Below are 17133 nucleotides of genomic sequence, written 5' to 3' on the forward strand. Positions count from 1 at the left end.
AATATATATATATTTTTAAATCTTATTCGGAGCTAAAGGATAAGATAAGATGAATTTCTGACATTCCAGTGGCAGTGGTTTGGGGGAAGCAATACAAAGCAACCTGAGAAACTCAGAATAAAGTAATGTTCTGTTATCCTAAAGTATTCACTTCATTCTTTTCTTTGACCCCACTCAATGGGACCATATTGATTTCGTCTTTCTGGGCTTGTGAATCATGAAGAATCATATTGAACTGTAAGTGGCCTGCCATGTGTCAGCCCAGGATTGGCCATTTGCCTTTTGTGTTTTGCACGATACAGTTTAGAAGCTCCATGACTTGGCTATGAAGAATTCCCAAATGGCTGATTGCCAGTTCATGGATTCAGCATTCGACAGCTGATTGGATAACACACACCTCTGATGACCTAGCCAATGGATTTATCCACTCCTGGAGTCCTCCTACTTAGGTGGCATGACTGGGTGGTGACAGAGATTTTGAAGGTAGGATGGGAGGAGCTGTCTAGGGGTGGGGCTGTATCTCATCCTGAGTGCCTCTCCCTCCCTTCCTCCCTCTTCTCCCTCTGCTTCCTGACTGCCACAAAGTACGCATTTTTTCTCCAACTCTTCCATCTTCCATGATGTTGTTCAGCACCAAGGCCCACATAAGCACAAACTAAAATCATGCACCAAAAAGGGCCTTTCAGGTTTAATGTGAGGCTTTGCTGGATTAGATTGAAGTCTGACATCTCCAATAACTATTTGTGCTCCGTCTATGGTGGTGGACTCCATTTTCTCAGAGAGGCCTTGAAAATTGACTCCCCCATCTGAGTAATCCCAGATTTTGTAAGGAGTGTCACATAGCCCTCAGCGCAGATTACAGGCCCAGGCTGTATTCTTTCCTCATAAGGAAACTGGCCCACTATCTGGGAATTCCTAGAAATACCCCACCCTGCTAAGGATCTTAGTCTTCAGCCGTGATCTTCAACTATGCTTAGAGATTTCTCCCTCACCCTTAGGATAATTAGGTATTATGTTCTCTTTCTTATGATAGGACCAAGCTATTTCATGGAAAGTGAGGCACTGTGCTACTACATGTTAATCAAGTATACCTGACCTGCTGACCCCATCAAATCAAGCCCATTCACCTTTAAAATCCCTCCCACTGCCCAAGGTTTATAAATCCCAGATTTCAAATGAATGTGTTGGGGTTGCATGATACCATCAATCTTCCAGCATGGCTGTCTGATTTATTTATCCACCACAGCTGCCTCATCTCATCAGGTCTGCTCTCCAGCCGGCTAGGCCTGGCCTTTTCTGGGCCTGTGCTCTGCTGCAAGCCGATCAGGCATGGACTTCTGCCTGCACCTCTACCGTGCTTAGCACAGCAGCTTCACACTTTGGCATCACCATAGGCTTCAGAACAGCTGAGTTCCCATTGCCACCGGTGATCTTATTCTAAAAGTGCTAAACTGTAACACTCCATGGACACAACCTTTCCACACCCCAGCCTAGCACACTCAGGAGCCCTTTAGCCACTCTTGAGAGAAACAGAACCACCATTTTCCATCCGGAAGCCAAGTTCAGGCCCCCAGAAAAATAGAGAACAACAGTTTAACATTATTTTTAAGACATTGGCATATTGATGACAATTGACTAATATATTACTGGGTAAACATTGGAAAATTCCAAACCATACTTGTGAAGGTAAAGAAAATGCCCATCTTCTCAGCCAGGAGGCATATACAAGTGTAGGCTTCTTACACATCAGCATGATCTTGCATTAAAAAGAATTTCTGTTAAGACATAAATATTAATCCATCTGGAACTTCCCATTTGACTATATTATAAATAGGTAGGGCCTTTGAAAGAGAGGCCATTGGTGTTGATGGGTTGGATTAGTGGGTAAAGTGTTTGTTGTACAAGTATGAAAACCTTAGTTTGGACCTTCAGCATAAAGGCCAAGTGTGGTAGTGTGTGCCTGTGTCCCCACCCTGAAAAGAGGCAAGAGGAAGCAACAGCCTATAGGAAGTCAGTCTAGACAACTGATGAGTTCTAGGTTCACTGAGAGACCCTGCCTCAAAAAATAAGATGGAGAGCAATTGACAAGGACTAAACATTGACCTCTGGCCTCCACATGCTCAGTCATGGAGACGTGCATCTGCACACACATTTGCAAACTTCTCTTACCTTTTCTCCTCCCCTTTGCCCATCCCCCTGTCCCACTATGCTCACATATAGAAAGCCATGCATGGTAACCACAAGGCACCTTCCAAATGCCAAGGAGAGGCTCACTGGAGCTCAGAGCAGCTATTACAAAATGCACTTGGGCTTTTTTTTATGTGCAAAAAAAGTTTAATTCAGTTCTGTCTCAACATTTTATGAAAAACTTTAAGCACAGTGCAAAGAAATGAGAGAATTTTACTGTGCAACACTTAGATTTTTTTTTTCCTGTTTTTGTTTTTCGATACAGGGTTTCTCTTTGTAGCCCCAGCTGTCCTGGAACTTACTCTGAAGATCAGGCTGACCTCCAAGACCAAGAAATCCACCTGACTTTACCTCCAGAGTGCTGGTATTAAAGGCGTGTAACCATGCCTGGCCAGCACCTAGATTTTTTTTCCAATATATATATTTTTATTTTTTATATTAATCACAGGTTATTTACTTTGTATCCCAGCTGTAGACCCCTCTCCCTCACTCCCTCCCAATCCCACCCTCCCTCCCTCATCATCTCCCTGCCCCTTTCCAAGTCCACTGATAGGGGAGGACCTCCTCTTCTTCATCTGACCCTAGCTTATCAGGTCTCTTCAGGACTGGCTGCAATGTCCTCTTCTGTGGCCTAGCAAGGCTGTTCCTCCCTCGGAGGGGGGCGTCGAAGAGCTAGTCATTGAATTCATGTCAGAAATAGTCCCTGTTACCCTTACTAGAGAAGCCACTTGGATACTGAGCTACCATGGACTACATCCAAGGAGGGGTTCTAAATTATATCCAGCCAGTTAGTAGTATCTGTCCTGGGTCTGCTCTGTAGAACCACACTCTTGTGATTCCCACCTATGCTTTATTCAGTACAGACCCAGCAATGTCTCCATGAGGGTGGGAGGGGGAGACAGGAAATTTTCTTTCTTTTCTCTTCCTTCCTTCGTTTCTTTTTTGTCACATTGGAGATCCTAAGGCCTTGTGATGCTAGGCAAGACTATATCACCAGGCTACACTCACAGCTCCTTGGAGAAGTTCCAGAACTAAAGATTTTATGAGAGAGAGTAGTGATTAGATATTTGGACACAAAGCCATAATCAGATGCAAACTGAATCCTAGCACAATTATAAATTTAACTTCTCTCACTTGAGTTAAAAATGTTGACAACCTGCTTAGGCAGCTCTTGGAGTTGCTAGCGGAGATTTTGTATCACACACTCTTGCTTCGATAAGGTTTTGTTAATCTGGGCTCTGTCTCTGAGATAGAATACCCAAGGCAATCCATTTAAAGAAGGTTATACTTATTTTATCTCTTGTTGTGGAGATCTTAGTACATGGACATTCTGGTCTACTGATTCTGGTTGTTATGTGGCTTTTCCTGGTTCCTCAGAGAGAAAGCCATTGGCAGTTCAAAACAACTGGTCTGCCAAGGTTCAGCCAGATGAGCCAGTGAGTTTACTGGGGTTACTCATGAGACTATGAGGAAAGGGTTACTTACAGGTGTGCTGGTACCTCAGAGGCATCTGCATCACTGAAAGGCACCCCCCATGGGTGAGGACCAACACCCTGCTGGAGGGTGAATTTGAAATGTCCTTCAAAGGTACATGTGTTGAAGGCTTGAACTACAGTCTGTGGTGCTATTGGGAGTGTATGGAATCTTTAGGGGAGGGCTTTTATGGGAGGTGTTAGGTCATTCACAGCATCCTTGAAGGGGATTGAGGTAACCTGGTCTCTTCTTTCACACTCTGCCATGAGGTACACAGGCTTCCTTTACCAACAGTTCCCCTCAAACTCTTCTGTGTGATGCCTGAAGCATCATGAAGTAGTCTCCAACCATGAGCCAAAACAAATTCTTCCCCTTTATAAGTTATCTCAGGTAATTTGTAGCAAAATGTTTGGAAGCTGACTGGCAGTCTCCCTCAGCTACCCCCCAGAAGGCCACACAAGGTTTCCAGGCGCTTTGTTTGTAAACCCCTTTCCTTTATGTTGTGGATACCACTGCCCAGAATAATTTTCACAACCTCATTACCTTCCTCTATCAGAGAGTAGTATTGTGATTGTTCAGTTAGCTGGTGGATCCCCTTGTGTCTGGACCTGGTTTCTGCTCATGTCAGCCTCCTACCTCATGTCTATTTTCTGCTTGGAGAGGTGAAATACCTTTTTGAAGGGCTATTTGTATATTTTGGTTACCCAAAAATGCTTTTAGTGCATTTTTATCCTTGAAGAGCTTTTACTGTGTTGTGACAGAAAACAAAATATTGGTTGTTATTTTCTTTTCAAGATTTCTGAAAAAATGCTGCTCCTTCATCTTGTGGGTTTTTCCTATTGAAAGTCAGCTAGACGTCTGATGGGGGTTATAGGATGAAGGATGATGTAGTCTCAGGATTTGTCTTTCCTTTCTTTTAGGTATGAGATGGTTTTATTGACATGATTTTTATTGAAGATTTCATATATCCACATAATGTGCTTTAATCAATACCATGCCATCCCCTCCCTTCCAGTTCTTCCCCTATTCGCATCTCCACTATTCTCTCCCAACTTTACATATTCTCTTGTTTGGTTTTTTTCCCTACAGAGTCTACTTAGTGATGTCAGAACAAGCATGGGTACAGGGCTATCTAGTAGAGCATGGGTATGCCTCGGGGATGGCACCCTGAGGAAAATATGACTCAGGGATGGCACCCCTGAGGAAAACCTCTTTCAGTGGGCACTTATTTAAAATAGCTACTTAGCTAGGAATGTCATCTCTCAGGATTGAGATTCTCCTTTGGTCTTTGGGATGCACGTTGTTACACATGTAAGTATATATTAACTCTGCTCATAAATCCTGCTTCCTGCTCTGATGACCTGAATCTCTCATCCCTGGGTACTGGCATACTGCTTTTCATCTATTTTTTAACTCAAACTGAACAGATGTAGAATATTCTTGCTTCTCCGCCTTTTCTAGTTTCATGTCTTTGCTTTCTAGCTTACATTCTTGACAATTTCCTAAGACTTAAATTTTCTTTCACTAATTCTTTCTTCAGCTGCATCTAACCTGCTGTGTAAGCTATTACACTTCAGGTCTTACTAATACCTTTTTTTATATCATAACATTTAATTTAGTTACTTTTAAAATTTACTTTTCTTTTTAAAAATAAAGCACTGTCCTTCCACACTCATGCTTCTTTTTCTTTTTAAATTGCTTAGAAACAACCAATAACACTTCAAAATATGCAAATATATTCAAATCCAAAACATATTAAACACATTTTGCTTTTAGTAGTTATGGCATCTTCAATGATTGTTGCTGCTGTTGGTTATAGCTCTTTTCTTTGAAAAAGGAGGAAGGAGGGAGGAAGGGAGGGAGGAAGGGAGGGAGAATACTTATGTAAATTTAACCAGGAGAAATTGTTGAAGAGTTGGAATCTGGTTTTCCCCATATACAAATTTGCATTTATTTTTCCTGCAAGTGTCCAAGAAAGACCAAACTTGGCATACTTTCAGTTGAAGCACTGGTATAGGGATTTTGGCATTACACAAGTGGGGACAAGGCTGTTATAATTTTTCAGTGAGAGCTTTCCTCCTCCTACATACAGAGCCAGTGTAAATGGGGATCCCTTATCTTTGCCATTGTTTACTCTTTCTCCGTGAGAATGGTCTTTTGGCATTCTGGGTTTAGTGGAGGCCATCATTTTGGGACTGTGTTTTGATAGGTGCATGCTAAATTTTTGTTCTCTTTGATACCTTGGACAGGAGAATTGGTAAAGCATGTTTGGATAATTACAGGTTTTTAGAATTTCCCTCAATAAATCAGCCCTGGTTTGGGCCTCTTATGTGACCTCCCCTTCCTCTCATCTCCAGTATTTCAGGTGTTTTGCAGTGGGATAGCTTTTTAGCTAGCTAAACTTCCCTCCATATTGCCAAAATGGCATGTTTTTTTTTTCTTCCTTGATTCTTGACTGTGTTAGTTGTCTTTCTTTATAAACTTAAAATGTGAAACTACCTAACTCTCTCAAGGAGTCACTCCAATGTCTCCAGGCCAGTACCACATGCCTGTTCACTTATGTCAATAGCCTTGCCGGAAATGTGTGCCCGTTTTCTCCTTACAACTGCTTCCTGTCTCTGCTTCCAGGTCCAGTATCACATGAGGAGTTGCCACTATGTGCTCCTGTTGCCATGGATGCTGCCACCCCCTTCTTTCAACATCCCAAATCTCCAACTGTACTAGTTGGAGATTGGTCTGTACTAGTTTTCCTTTCTTAGGCTTCTTTTGTCACAGCCACAGAAAACTAACACAGCCCTGCCCCACCCACAACCCCCCCCCACAATGGGGAAGACTGCAGCCACATTAAACACTCCCAAGAGAGAACACTGTCTCTGTTTTTCATAGTTAGAATTGTAGTGACAACCTGATTTGCTTCCAACACAGGTGTGGTAGCCAGGCTCCTGCTGGTACTTCCTGGAGGAGGTTCCACAGGAATCTTCTTCAAGCCAAGCTGGAGCTGTCTTCAGCTCTGCTGGGCCTGCTTGTGCAAGGAGGTGGGCCTGTAGACAGTTGACCTTATCCATGGAACCCTCACCTGAGTATCCAGCCATCCCTCCCAGCCATTTGTGTATGAGTTTGCCTTGATGCACATGACCTTGGAAGAGAAGGGAGAGGGTATAGGGTGGGGATTTATGTACTTAGTGTTGGGGGAGTCTCCATCCATGCTGAGTACAGACCTTCCAGTATGGCCGCTTTAAGGTCACCCACACTGCCGCCTATAACACTCAGCATAACTTCCTATGCTCTGTAAGGAAGCCTAATAAACTCATATGCCTTGGTTTGTCTTTGGGACCTTAGGGGGAAGGGTAGATGTTGTTACAGCTCCCCTAAAGATGAAAGTTTAACAGTACAGGAGGTTGTCTCTTTCCCAGGACCTTGTAATGAACTGATCAAGAGACAACAATATACAAAACAAAGTTTCCTGAAACTACACCTGGTTCCTTTTCTTCAATGCGGCTAAGGTTTAACCTCATTGAGCTGTATTCATACATATTTTTTACTTTTATCTAATACTTTTATGGAAAAAGTCACATAAAAACTGAGGTTGGGTTTTGTGGTTTAGACCTCTAGTCCTAGCACTCAGGAGGCAGATGCAGAAAGATCTTAAGTTTGAAGGTAGCTTGAAAATAGCTCATGCTAGGCCAGCTGGGCCCATAAGAACCTGTCTCACAGCCAAACAACAAAACCCAAAAATGTTTGCATGTGCTGGGCAAATATTTCTCACTGGACTCTTGGGTGCCCCATATATGGTGATAATTTCTGTTCATGCCATTGACCTGAGTCTCACATCTCTCGTAACAATGATTGGAATGATAATGTCAACTCTCAGCTGGTGAGAAAATAGGATGATAGCCATACAAGCCATACAGGTCACAGGCACCCAGGGACCTGTCAATAGCTTTTCCGTATCACCACGATTATCCTCCATCTTCATCAGATGTCCGTAGGCACCAGTGACACTGTTGTGTCTCCTGGTGTGGCTGTTTTCCTCTGCTCCTCCTGCTCTCTGGAAATCCCTATGTGTGCATGAGTCAAGTGAAGTCTACAGGTTTGCCTGCAAGCCTCATGCTCCCATCAGATCTCATCTCTACTGAGTGAGTTAATGCTGTCCCATTTCTCCAGACAAAAAATAGACAAATGCCAACAAACCAACACAAAAGTCTGCTCAAAATGCTGGCTAATACCTGCTAAAGCACCCACACTTCTTCCCTGCCTTATGGACTCTCTGGCTTTCTATGCTTGTCTTGAATTAGCTGTATGAATGTAGCTGATGGGACAAGCTGTTCTGTGTCACAGACGTTAAGGAAAAACAGGCTTATTTCTGGCTTTTCTGTTCCTCCCAACTGTGGCACCTCTTCCTCTAGGCCATGGTACAGAACCCCTTCTGGAATGAGAGTCTTTGGGATTCGAGAAAATGGCCAGAGTATTTCTTTATGGCCAGTATAATGATTTGGTTAAGAATGGCCCCATGGGCTCATCTATTTGAATGCTTAGTCATCAGGGAGTGTCACTATCTGAAAAGGATTAAGAGGTATGGCCTCCTGGGAGGAAGTGCATTACTAGGGATGTGCAAGTGTGGGCTTTGAGGTTTCAAGAGCTCAGGCCAAACTTGGGATCTTTCTCTTGACCTATGCATCAGGATGTAGCTCTCAGCTATTTCTCTAGCCCCACACTTACCTGCTGCCATGATCCCTGCCATGATGATAATGGACTTAAAACCCCTGAAACTGTAAGCAACCCCCCCCCCCAATTAAATGCTTTCTTTTGTAAGATTTACCTTGGTCACAGTGTTTCTTCACAGCAACAGTGACTAAGACAGCCAGCTTACACAGAATACTAGGGCGGGAGTGCGTTTCAGGATGAATAGCTTGCTCTGTGAAAGGGCTCTAGTTTCTAGCACCTGCCATGGGAAAGAGAATCTTGATATCTACGGCAAGCTTCAGAGGGGAGGAAGAGTGAGAGACAGGGGGTTCAGAGAAGATCTGAGACACATTGGTTCTCAGGTTGCTTCTGAATCCTTTTGTGGCCTTGGGTTCCAGGCACTCAGTGGGCTGAAGTTCTACATTTTGGTGATGTTATTTTTGAGCCTTGACAAACGAGTAGGTAAATGCTTGGTCAACCTGGGACCTGGAGGCTGGGCTTGAATACTATCTCCTTTCTTGTCAGCTCGGTGGTTTGGGACAACTTCTCCCTGCTGACAGAGCTCTGGAAGCAGTCACATGGTTTGCAAACACAAGGTTATCATATGAACACAGAGTTCTCAGGGGCTAGTTCATTGGCTTTTGGGATTTGATCAAACCTCACTGGAGAATTTGGGGCTTTAAAAATTATCTTAAAGAGTTTGTGTATGTTCAGGTGTGTGTGTGTGTGTGTGTGTGTGTGTGTGTGTGTGTGTAGGCTCCACATATTTTTCTAGACAGGCTCTCTCACAGAACCTGGATCTTATCAAGTAGCTAGCCCAACCTGGCAGTGAGCTCTAGGGCTGTCTTAACTAATCACCTCCCCCGGCACTAGGATAACAAACTGGTGCTACCATGTCCTGTGGTTGACATGGCAGCTGGGAATCCCGGATCAGGCCCTAATGCTTGCATGGTAGGCATGGGCTGTTTATTAATGGGGTCTGTGCTCTATTTGAGTGGCTGACCCAGGGCCTGTGCCTACCACATGCTGGCAGAAATTTGGAATTCATTTCAATTTAGCATCTAGTAAGAAAGATACTTTTTTGGGGTTTCAGTTTTGGTTTTTTAGGTTCTTACCTTTAATCTCTGAACAAAAGCAGTACCATTGGGAAAGCAGAAGTGCAGACAAGACACCATGCAGATTAGAAGAGTAGCAGGATCCTTAGTGTTCCAGTTCAAGCCCATTTGGGGTTTCCTTTTATGAGGTCCAGAAAGAGGCACTGGCTACTAATTGGTTGACTATGAAGGGGTGGGCAGCTCTGTTTTGGTTGACAAGCTTGGGTTGTGTAAGCTTTTCTTTATTGCATGTCTTCCCTCTGCAGCTAGTTCATCAGAGTGAAAAGGAGATTCCTGTCGATAATTTAGGGAGGGGTACTGGCAAGACTTCTGTGTTCATATCCTTCCAAACTGACTCTTGCAACCTAACCTTGGGAGAAAGGGAGGCTGTGAGGATGGAGCCTTTGTGGATGTACTTGATATTCTTATATGGAAGAGGGCTAAGGGAGCTTGTCTGCTCTTTCTAGGCTGGGAGAACAAACAGCTCACAGCTCACCAAGGCTGCTGGTACTCAGTCTTGGACTTCCTAATGTTGAAAGCTGTAAGCAGTGGACTTCTACTGCTCTTAAGTTGCCCAGTCTTGGGTATCTGGTTACAGTTGCCCACATGAAGGAACAGGTGCTGATCAAAGGCTGTGCACAGTGGCCACATGCACAAATCCAGTGAGCAAAGTACCCACTTAGGTAGAGAGATGGCTTCTTGGAAAAGGAATCATTGAAGCCAGGCTGCCATTGGAAGAAAAATGTCAATTGCCACGGGGCAATCAATATATGCTGACCCTCAAATCATTGCAAACTGTAGGAATTAGAGAGGCCACGAAACAGTGGCTAGTGCCTGCACATTCAGTAGTCATGAGCTGGTGAGATGGGGTATATTTTTTAACTTTTCAATGTGTGCTTTTAATTGAAGTGTAATGTAACACTCACGGACTAGCAAGTCACCACAACGCTGGCAATGGCATTCTCAGGGAAGCTCTCCTTGGTGGCATAGCCAGCTTGGAGAAAGAGCCCCCCACACCCCACACCCCAAGTGGAATTCTCTTCCCCTAATGATCCCTTCAGAGCCCAGCTACTACCTGTGCCCTGAAGTAGCCATTGTTTCTTCTCCTGCTCAGGCACACCTACCGAGAGATTCCATCACCTGCAGTGTATGGGTCCTTCTATGTAGCAATCAGGAAAATGCCCACAAAAATAAACCTAGAGGCCAGGCTGACACGGGAAACCCCTCAACTGAGACTCCCTCCAACAACCCTGGGCTATGTCTAGTTGACAGTTAAAGCTAACTAGGAAAGCGAACGTCCAGAACAGTGACATCTGTATGTCTGGGAGCACCTTGCGTCCCCTGGACTCCCCTGGACTCCTGGCTAGCATTTCCTGTGACTTCTCTCATCTGCTGCATGTGGTCTACTCTGTGCAGTGTGGACAACAGTGTTAACAAACTGACTGCTTAGCAGCAGGCTTACGACTCTAGGAGGGAAAGGCAAGTTTGCTCCCCACTTCAGGACACAGTTAAGAACCAGCTCTGACAAGTCCCTCTCAGGCCGCATGCCATCTCTACCTAGAGATGGCATCACCAAGGTAGCATAGATGGAAGTGTCCTAGTTGGCAAGGATCAAGAGGTCCATTCAAGGGATTCAATGCTCTGACTGGCAGTCTCCATAGATGCCACGATAGGAAGAGAGGTCGCTTTGCCCAATGAAAATGCATAGCATTTTAAACAGGGAAAGGACGTTGAGCAGTGAAAATACATTCTCACTAGATTGTGGACAGTGGAATGGTGTGAAGCTCCTGAGAGTCAGGGGTCAGGGGCTCTGCCAGGAGCACCACTGTTTTGCTGCTTAAAGTAAAACAGTAAAAAAGTAAAATAGCTTCTTGTCAGAGCTATCAGCACCTCCCACCCCCACCTTAACTGGTGAGGGCAGTAATGAGTTATTTACAAAGGAAGGCCCCTGGTTTTGGGATTCTGTTTTCATACCTCATTCAGAGCAGCTCTCACCCAAATCACCCATCTTTCCTGTCCTTGCAACAACTGTGTGAACTTGGATTAAAAGCAGTAAACAGAAACCTCCAGTCCCTCTCCTGCAGCTTGCCGGGACTTGCTAGAACTAGTATTTCTCTGAGACGGGTAGAAGAGGCCAGGATTTGGATGACAGCAGCCTGGGCTCTTGGGTACCACAGTGCAGGGTGGGAGAAGGCAGTGGGAGGCACTTTTGTGGACCCCTAACCATCTCAGTGACCTTTGTCATTTTGCCTGGGGATCTGAAATTACCTGTTCTTCTGAGTATTTGGCAATGATGGTTGTGACTGTGTTGCTGAGAGTCTAGTCGGAATCCCAATACTACCCTGAGGGTGTAAGATTAGAGTCTCATTGTCCCAGAAGCCTACAGCCCCAGAAAGGAGACAAGTGCCAGTGTGTTGCAACAGTCCCCTGCACCGTGCTATGACGTGGACACACCAACTTCACGTCACCCCAGTGATCGAGAGCAAGAGTCATCATGCAGTTTCGAGTACAGACATGCCGTATGCCGGTTTATAGCGCATCGCAGGGACAGTCAATACTCACACTGCAGGTCGTTCGTGAGTCAGAGCTGTCATCCTAAATTCAATTCCAGGAAGAGCAGAGACACCTCGGTAAGAATATGAGATCCTGAGAATGGCTTTGGGGGTGGGGTAATGATTGGTTTGTAAATTAGCATAAAAGCCAAAAGAAGTGGTCTTTCACTGAGTAACATTCAGGATGTTGATTATAAAGGAAGTTGTACTCTCCCGGCCTTGTCCTGTCCTTCCTCATAACCAGGGCACGTGACTCCTCTAAAGCCTTAGCCAGCTCTTACAGTGGAGGTACCTGAACAAGCGGGGGAGAGAATTCTGGCTGTTGTGTCATAAGGCGTACCAAATCCAGTTTCCAGAACACATGTGTATCTCATTTTGCTTGTCTTTGGTTCAAACGGTTGTCACATTACCTAAAATGGCGCCCTAACTTCACCGACCTCAAAGAAGCGCTGTATCTGTTTGTTGAAGTTTAATTTAAAAGCTGTTTTTATTTTAACGTTGCTTGGAAATGGGGTTTGGAGTACCCCTGCCTGCCAAATGAGACTGTGCATGACAGTGAGCTGAGATCCATTTTAACGGGGTGTTAAATGGGAGAGTAGCCTGTGCACTCCAGGGAGGAAGAACTCTGGCAGCAGGGAGGTTCTCAGAGACTGCATATGTGATGGTTGTTTTTGTTCTGAGACAGGGCCTCAGGCAGCACAGCCTGCTCCTGAACTTGCTGTGTAGCTGACCTTGAACTTCTGATACTCCTGCCAATACCTCCTGAGAACAGAAACTACAGATGACCTGGAATTAACTGTGCCTTGTTTATTCCATGCTGGGTATTAAACCCTGGGTTTTGTGCATGAACACACTCTTATAACAGTGCTATATCCCCAGCTCTGCAAATGGACAGGATTCTAAGAGCATAGCCCCCCACACACACACACAGAGCAAGAGAAAGAGAGAGAGAGAAAGCGAGAACATGTGAGTGACTAAGTCAGCTCTGTCCCCCTGAAGGACTTGTGTGCTCTGGGCCTCAACATTAGTTCTCAAATCAGGGCTGTCAAGAAGTAATCAAGGGCCAATATGTCTGATTGTGTGTGGGCTAGGACCCCGGTTATGCTCTTTAAAGCCTAGATGATTTTCTTAAGTTCCCAAACCGTTACCTCTACAGAACACTGAGAAGGGTACAGCATGGAGAGGGGTCAGATTAGATACCAGGCCCAATCAGCAGGTTTGGGGTCAGTACAAGTGCTGGGAAGGTGCTGGAAAGGACGGAACAGCTTCTAGAGATTTCAGGCAGTCATTGACTTGCTGGAGTAATGGACAGATAGGACATGGGTTGGGCTGAAGAAGCTATGGAAGCTTGGGGAACCTGATAAATTTTCAGCTGTGGGGTAGGATGGAGAGAGCTGGTCTTTCTTGGGGTTCTATTGATTGGACCTGCCCTTTTAATTACAGAAATACAGAAGGCAGCCTTACCTGCCTGCCGCCCACCTTGCTGTGGCTAGCAGATGCCTAAGCCACTCCTGCTTGATGACAAACTGCAAAGCGTGGCTTTTGGATAAAAATGCCATTATCTGGTAATACTCACCTAAAAAGATATTTTCTTTATCACTTGGTTCCTGTCTTCTGTGGCCCCTGTGGCCCACATTCCTAGCAATGGACGAGAAGACTGCTGGCTTCATTAGGGTTCTTGGTTTTGCACACTGAGGCCCTCACATGAGGCAATGCTGAATTTTCAAACTCAAGGGTAGTGTAAAGACTGTGGGTCACGGAGGAATCCTGTGACATGTGAGGCAATCAGTGAATTCTTTGCATATTTTATTTTTCATTTTTTTGATTTCCAACTCACACACATCTGGCATATTTTACATCTTTGCAATAAAACGTGGTTACAATAGCTTAAGGAATTTATATATCCAAAATATTTCACCATGATCTCAAGATGAAATGACCTTGTCTTCCAGATGTTCAGTGCCTTCCCAATTCTAAGCTACAAACTCAAGATATTGCTCACAGCCTGGTGATGAATAACGTAATCAGTACACTGATTCCCCATAATTTCCGAATTTCATAAATACAAACAACAATGAAGAAGGAATAATTCAGTGCTAAAACTTTCTAGTACAAGGTGGATGACAAATAAGTAATCACAGCAATAAATAATGATATGTTTCTGGTGCAAAGTGCCAATACAAAGAACCCATTATCCTGTTTTATCTTTTGAAATAAATGACTGCAAATGAGTGTAAATTCTGAGAAAATTACATTCCTGTAACATGCCTCATAGCCCTACCGACACGATATGTACACCTATGACAATACAGTCACCAAATATACAAAGAAGAAACATGAAGAAAATGTATAGACCCCTGGGTGATAGCTGGATCGGGACAATGGATGGAAAAATAATTTGAGAGCCATCATTTGATACTGGAAAAGATAAAATGCCTTAGGCTAGGAATGTGGCTTTAGGTGGGAAACTCACAAGAAACAAAAGGGGTAAGTTTGTTATTTTTGTAATAAAGTCTGACTCATTATTGAACTATGCTGTTTGAGAAGCAAAGAGAAGAAAACTTTAGCATCCTGATCCTCCCGATACGTAGACATGGAGCCAGCAGACTGACACCAGGGAGAGATGTCCAGTGCTGGGAGGTCGATGCCCTGGGGCTAATGATCATGACTCCCATGTACACACAGTAGAAACCAGGCCCTCCTGCCCAGGCTCCCTTTCTATTGCATCTTCAGGTCCTAAAGGGCAGGGCTGAATTATCTTTGTAAAAAATACCAACAGTGGCAAATAATGGCTTAGTATCCAAATGCTATATGAGCAAACTTCACTTAGAAGGGATGAATTTAGATTAAAAAGTGCAAACCATATTTTAGTGAAAATGTCAAAAAAATTATGGATTGAGCCCAAATTCAACCCTTTTGAACAAGCTGTGTTCTTTCCGTTTCCTAGCTTCACTGCACCCGTTCCATCGAGACGTGGGGAGTAGGGAGCATGCAGGTTGTAACTCCACAGTAAATTAACAAAGGCTGCTCTTTCTTTATACAAGGTTTCACTTTTACAAAAGTATCCCTTTAAATAAGATGCATATGATGTACAAAGTATCAAACGTGGGTTTTGTTTTCTCAGCTTGAAAAGAGGCTGTAAATGGGATGCAGGTTAGGTTCAAAGCTTAAACTTTGTAACAACTGGGCACAAGGTTCCTCAGAATTGTCAAAAGTCTCTTGTGAGGCTTCCTACAACCTTTTCTCAATAAACGGCGATATATGAAATAATTACCAAAACGTCTCCTAATTCAGATAATTTACATGATATAAGCTTGCTTGACAGCAGCTGGTGTTCAGTCCTGGAAAAACAGGGTGAAATGGCTCCCAACTATGATGTTCGGCAACTGCTGGGTGGGATGGGTGTACAGAGGCCGATATGGACGAGTGTCCCCACCAGAGATACTGCCTTTCCACGTGTGCTCCCACTTGAACGTGGCTTCCGCTGCTTCTCTTCAGTACCTGTTCTGATGCTCATAATGCCACCGATTAAAATCTATATTAAAAGCTACAATGCTTCCGGAAGCCATGCCAGTGATCAGAGTCCTGGAAAAGCAGAGACGGCGGTGAAGAGAGACAGCAGAACAGAATGCACTTGCCTCCTCATGCTGACACTGGTCTTTCCTCGGGAGTTCCCAAGGATTGACTGTGTTCACTGAGAGAGGTAGAGCCTTTCCTCTCACTTCTGCCAGGAGCTGCTGAGCTAGTGGAGAGCCCTTCTGAAGAGCGGGAGTAAAGCCCAGCAAACCACACAGTCTAGTGTGCCCTGAGGCCTGCTCTTCTCAGCTGACATATTCATGGTCTATCCGCATCTTCCCCTGGGACAAAGGGGGTTTTCTGTAGAATTCTGGCCTCTAACTTAACCACTTAACCAATCCACCCTTACCCGTGCCCTACGGAACTTGGCTATGGGTGTGGAGGTATGAAGCATAAGTCTCCCTGAATCCTCGGGTACCAGTTTTGTTTTGTCTGTTGAAGAGCTTAGCTATCGTACAGCAGCAGGTAATATCATCAAACCTTCAGACTGAGCACATTCATCCTGACTCACTGTCACCAGGTACCTGAGATCATCTCAGTCCCCTGTTGCTTGTGCCTCCTAAGCCAATCAGGCTGCTTTCTCTGGGGTGGCTCTCTACCACTGACTGAGTCCAAATGTCATGACATTCTGTCTTGATGGGGCAGTGTGCTTAGCTGTTATAGATTAACATCATCAGACAAATGTGTCCTGCCCTTACTTCCCCAACATATGTTTATTAGTTACCCTGTCCGTTCTTGAACTGTCCCAATCAGCACTGCTTTATACAGTACATATTATCAAAATTAATGAGATTAAAGTGAAAATGGGAAGATACTTGGCCCCTTTCCACTCTGTATGTGTTCCCTGATGCCTACTATGACCCGGCCTGACAAATGGCTCCTCCTCAGCCTCCCACACGGCCAAATATCTCCTCCCAGGGTTCTGGTCCTGCTCCCCTGACAGGCATTTTAGTTAGGGTCCTGTGATGGGTCGCCTTTTTATGTATCCTTAGGACTGTGCAGAGTACATCAGCACAGTACCCTGTTATAATACGTCTATAACAGATATTTGCAGAAAGCATGTGAATGAATTGAAGGAAGAATGTTTAACCTACTTAAAAAGATATTTTTAAACACATTAAAAACACTCATGTGCATACAAATAATTAGAAAGTAAGCCATATCTATTTACTGGTCTACACCAATGGTAATCAGAAGGCTTCCTTAAAAACATTCATTCCCCAGATTGTATTAAGTCACACTGTCTTTCTCTTTCCTTCTATAGTGTGTGTGGGGGTCAGGAAATACTTTGGATTTCTTTCCTCAGAGAGTCTACTGTTCTTGATGTAATCTCTCTGTGTCCTGGAGCCCACAGACTAGGCAAGGCTGGCTGGTTCACAAGCCCTAGGGATCAGCCTATCTTGTCTTTCCAGGCCTGTGGTTCCAAGTGTGCATGCCATGCCTGGTTTCTTTATGTGGATTCTGGGAATGGCACCTGTGTCTTCATACTTAAACAGCCAGACACTTGACTGACTGGACATGCATGCTATTAATCTTGATGTCTTCTGTATCATTCTACTATACTGTAA

At 44.3% G+C, this 17133-nt stretch overlaps 1 protein-coding gene across 1 annotated transcript in view; it reads right to left on the reverse strand.

Moving 5' to 3' along the window:
• Positions 1–13778: 13778 nt before the first annotated feature.
• Positions 13779–17133, reverse strand: part of Nbea (neurobeachin) — a 509877-nt gene continuing 506522 nt past the window's right edge. Inside the window, exon 57 of the mRNA XM_055596761.1 lies at positions 13779–15574. Within this exon, the coding sequence (XP_055452736.1) occupies positions 15484–15574 (91 nt within the window). The 3' untranslated portion in view covers positions 13779–15483. The remainder of the gene's footprint in view (positions 15575–17133) is intronic.

This window comes from Psammomys obesus, unplaced genomic scaffold (assembly GCF_907164565.1).
Source record: "Psammomys obesus unplaced genomic scaffold, mPsaObe1.curated_primary_1811, whole genome shotgun sequence".
Taxonomy (NCBI): domain Eukaryota; kingdom Metazoa; phylum Chordata; class Mammalia; order Rodentia; family Muridae; genus Psammomys; species Psammomys obesus.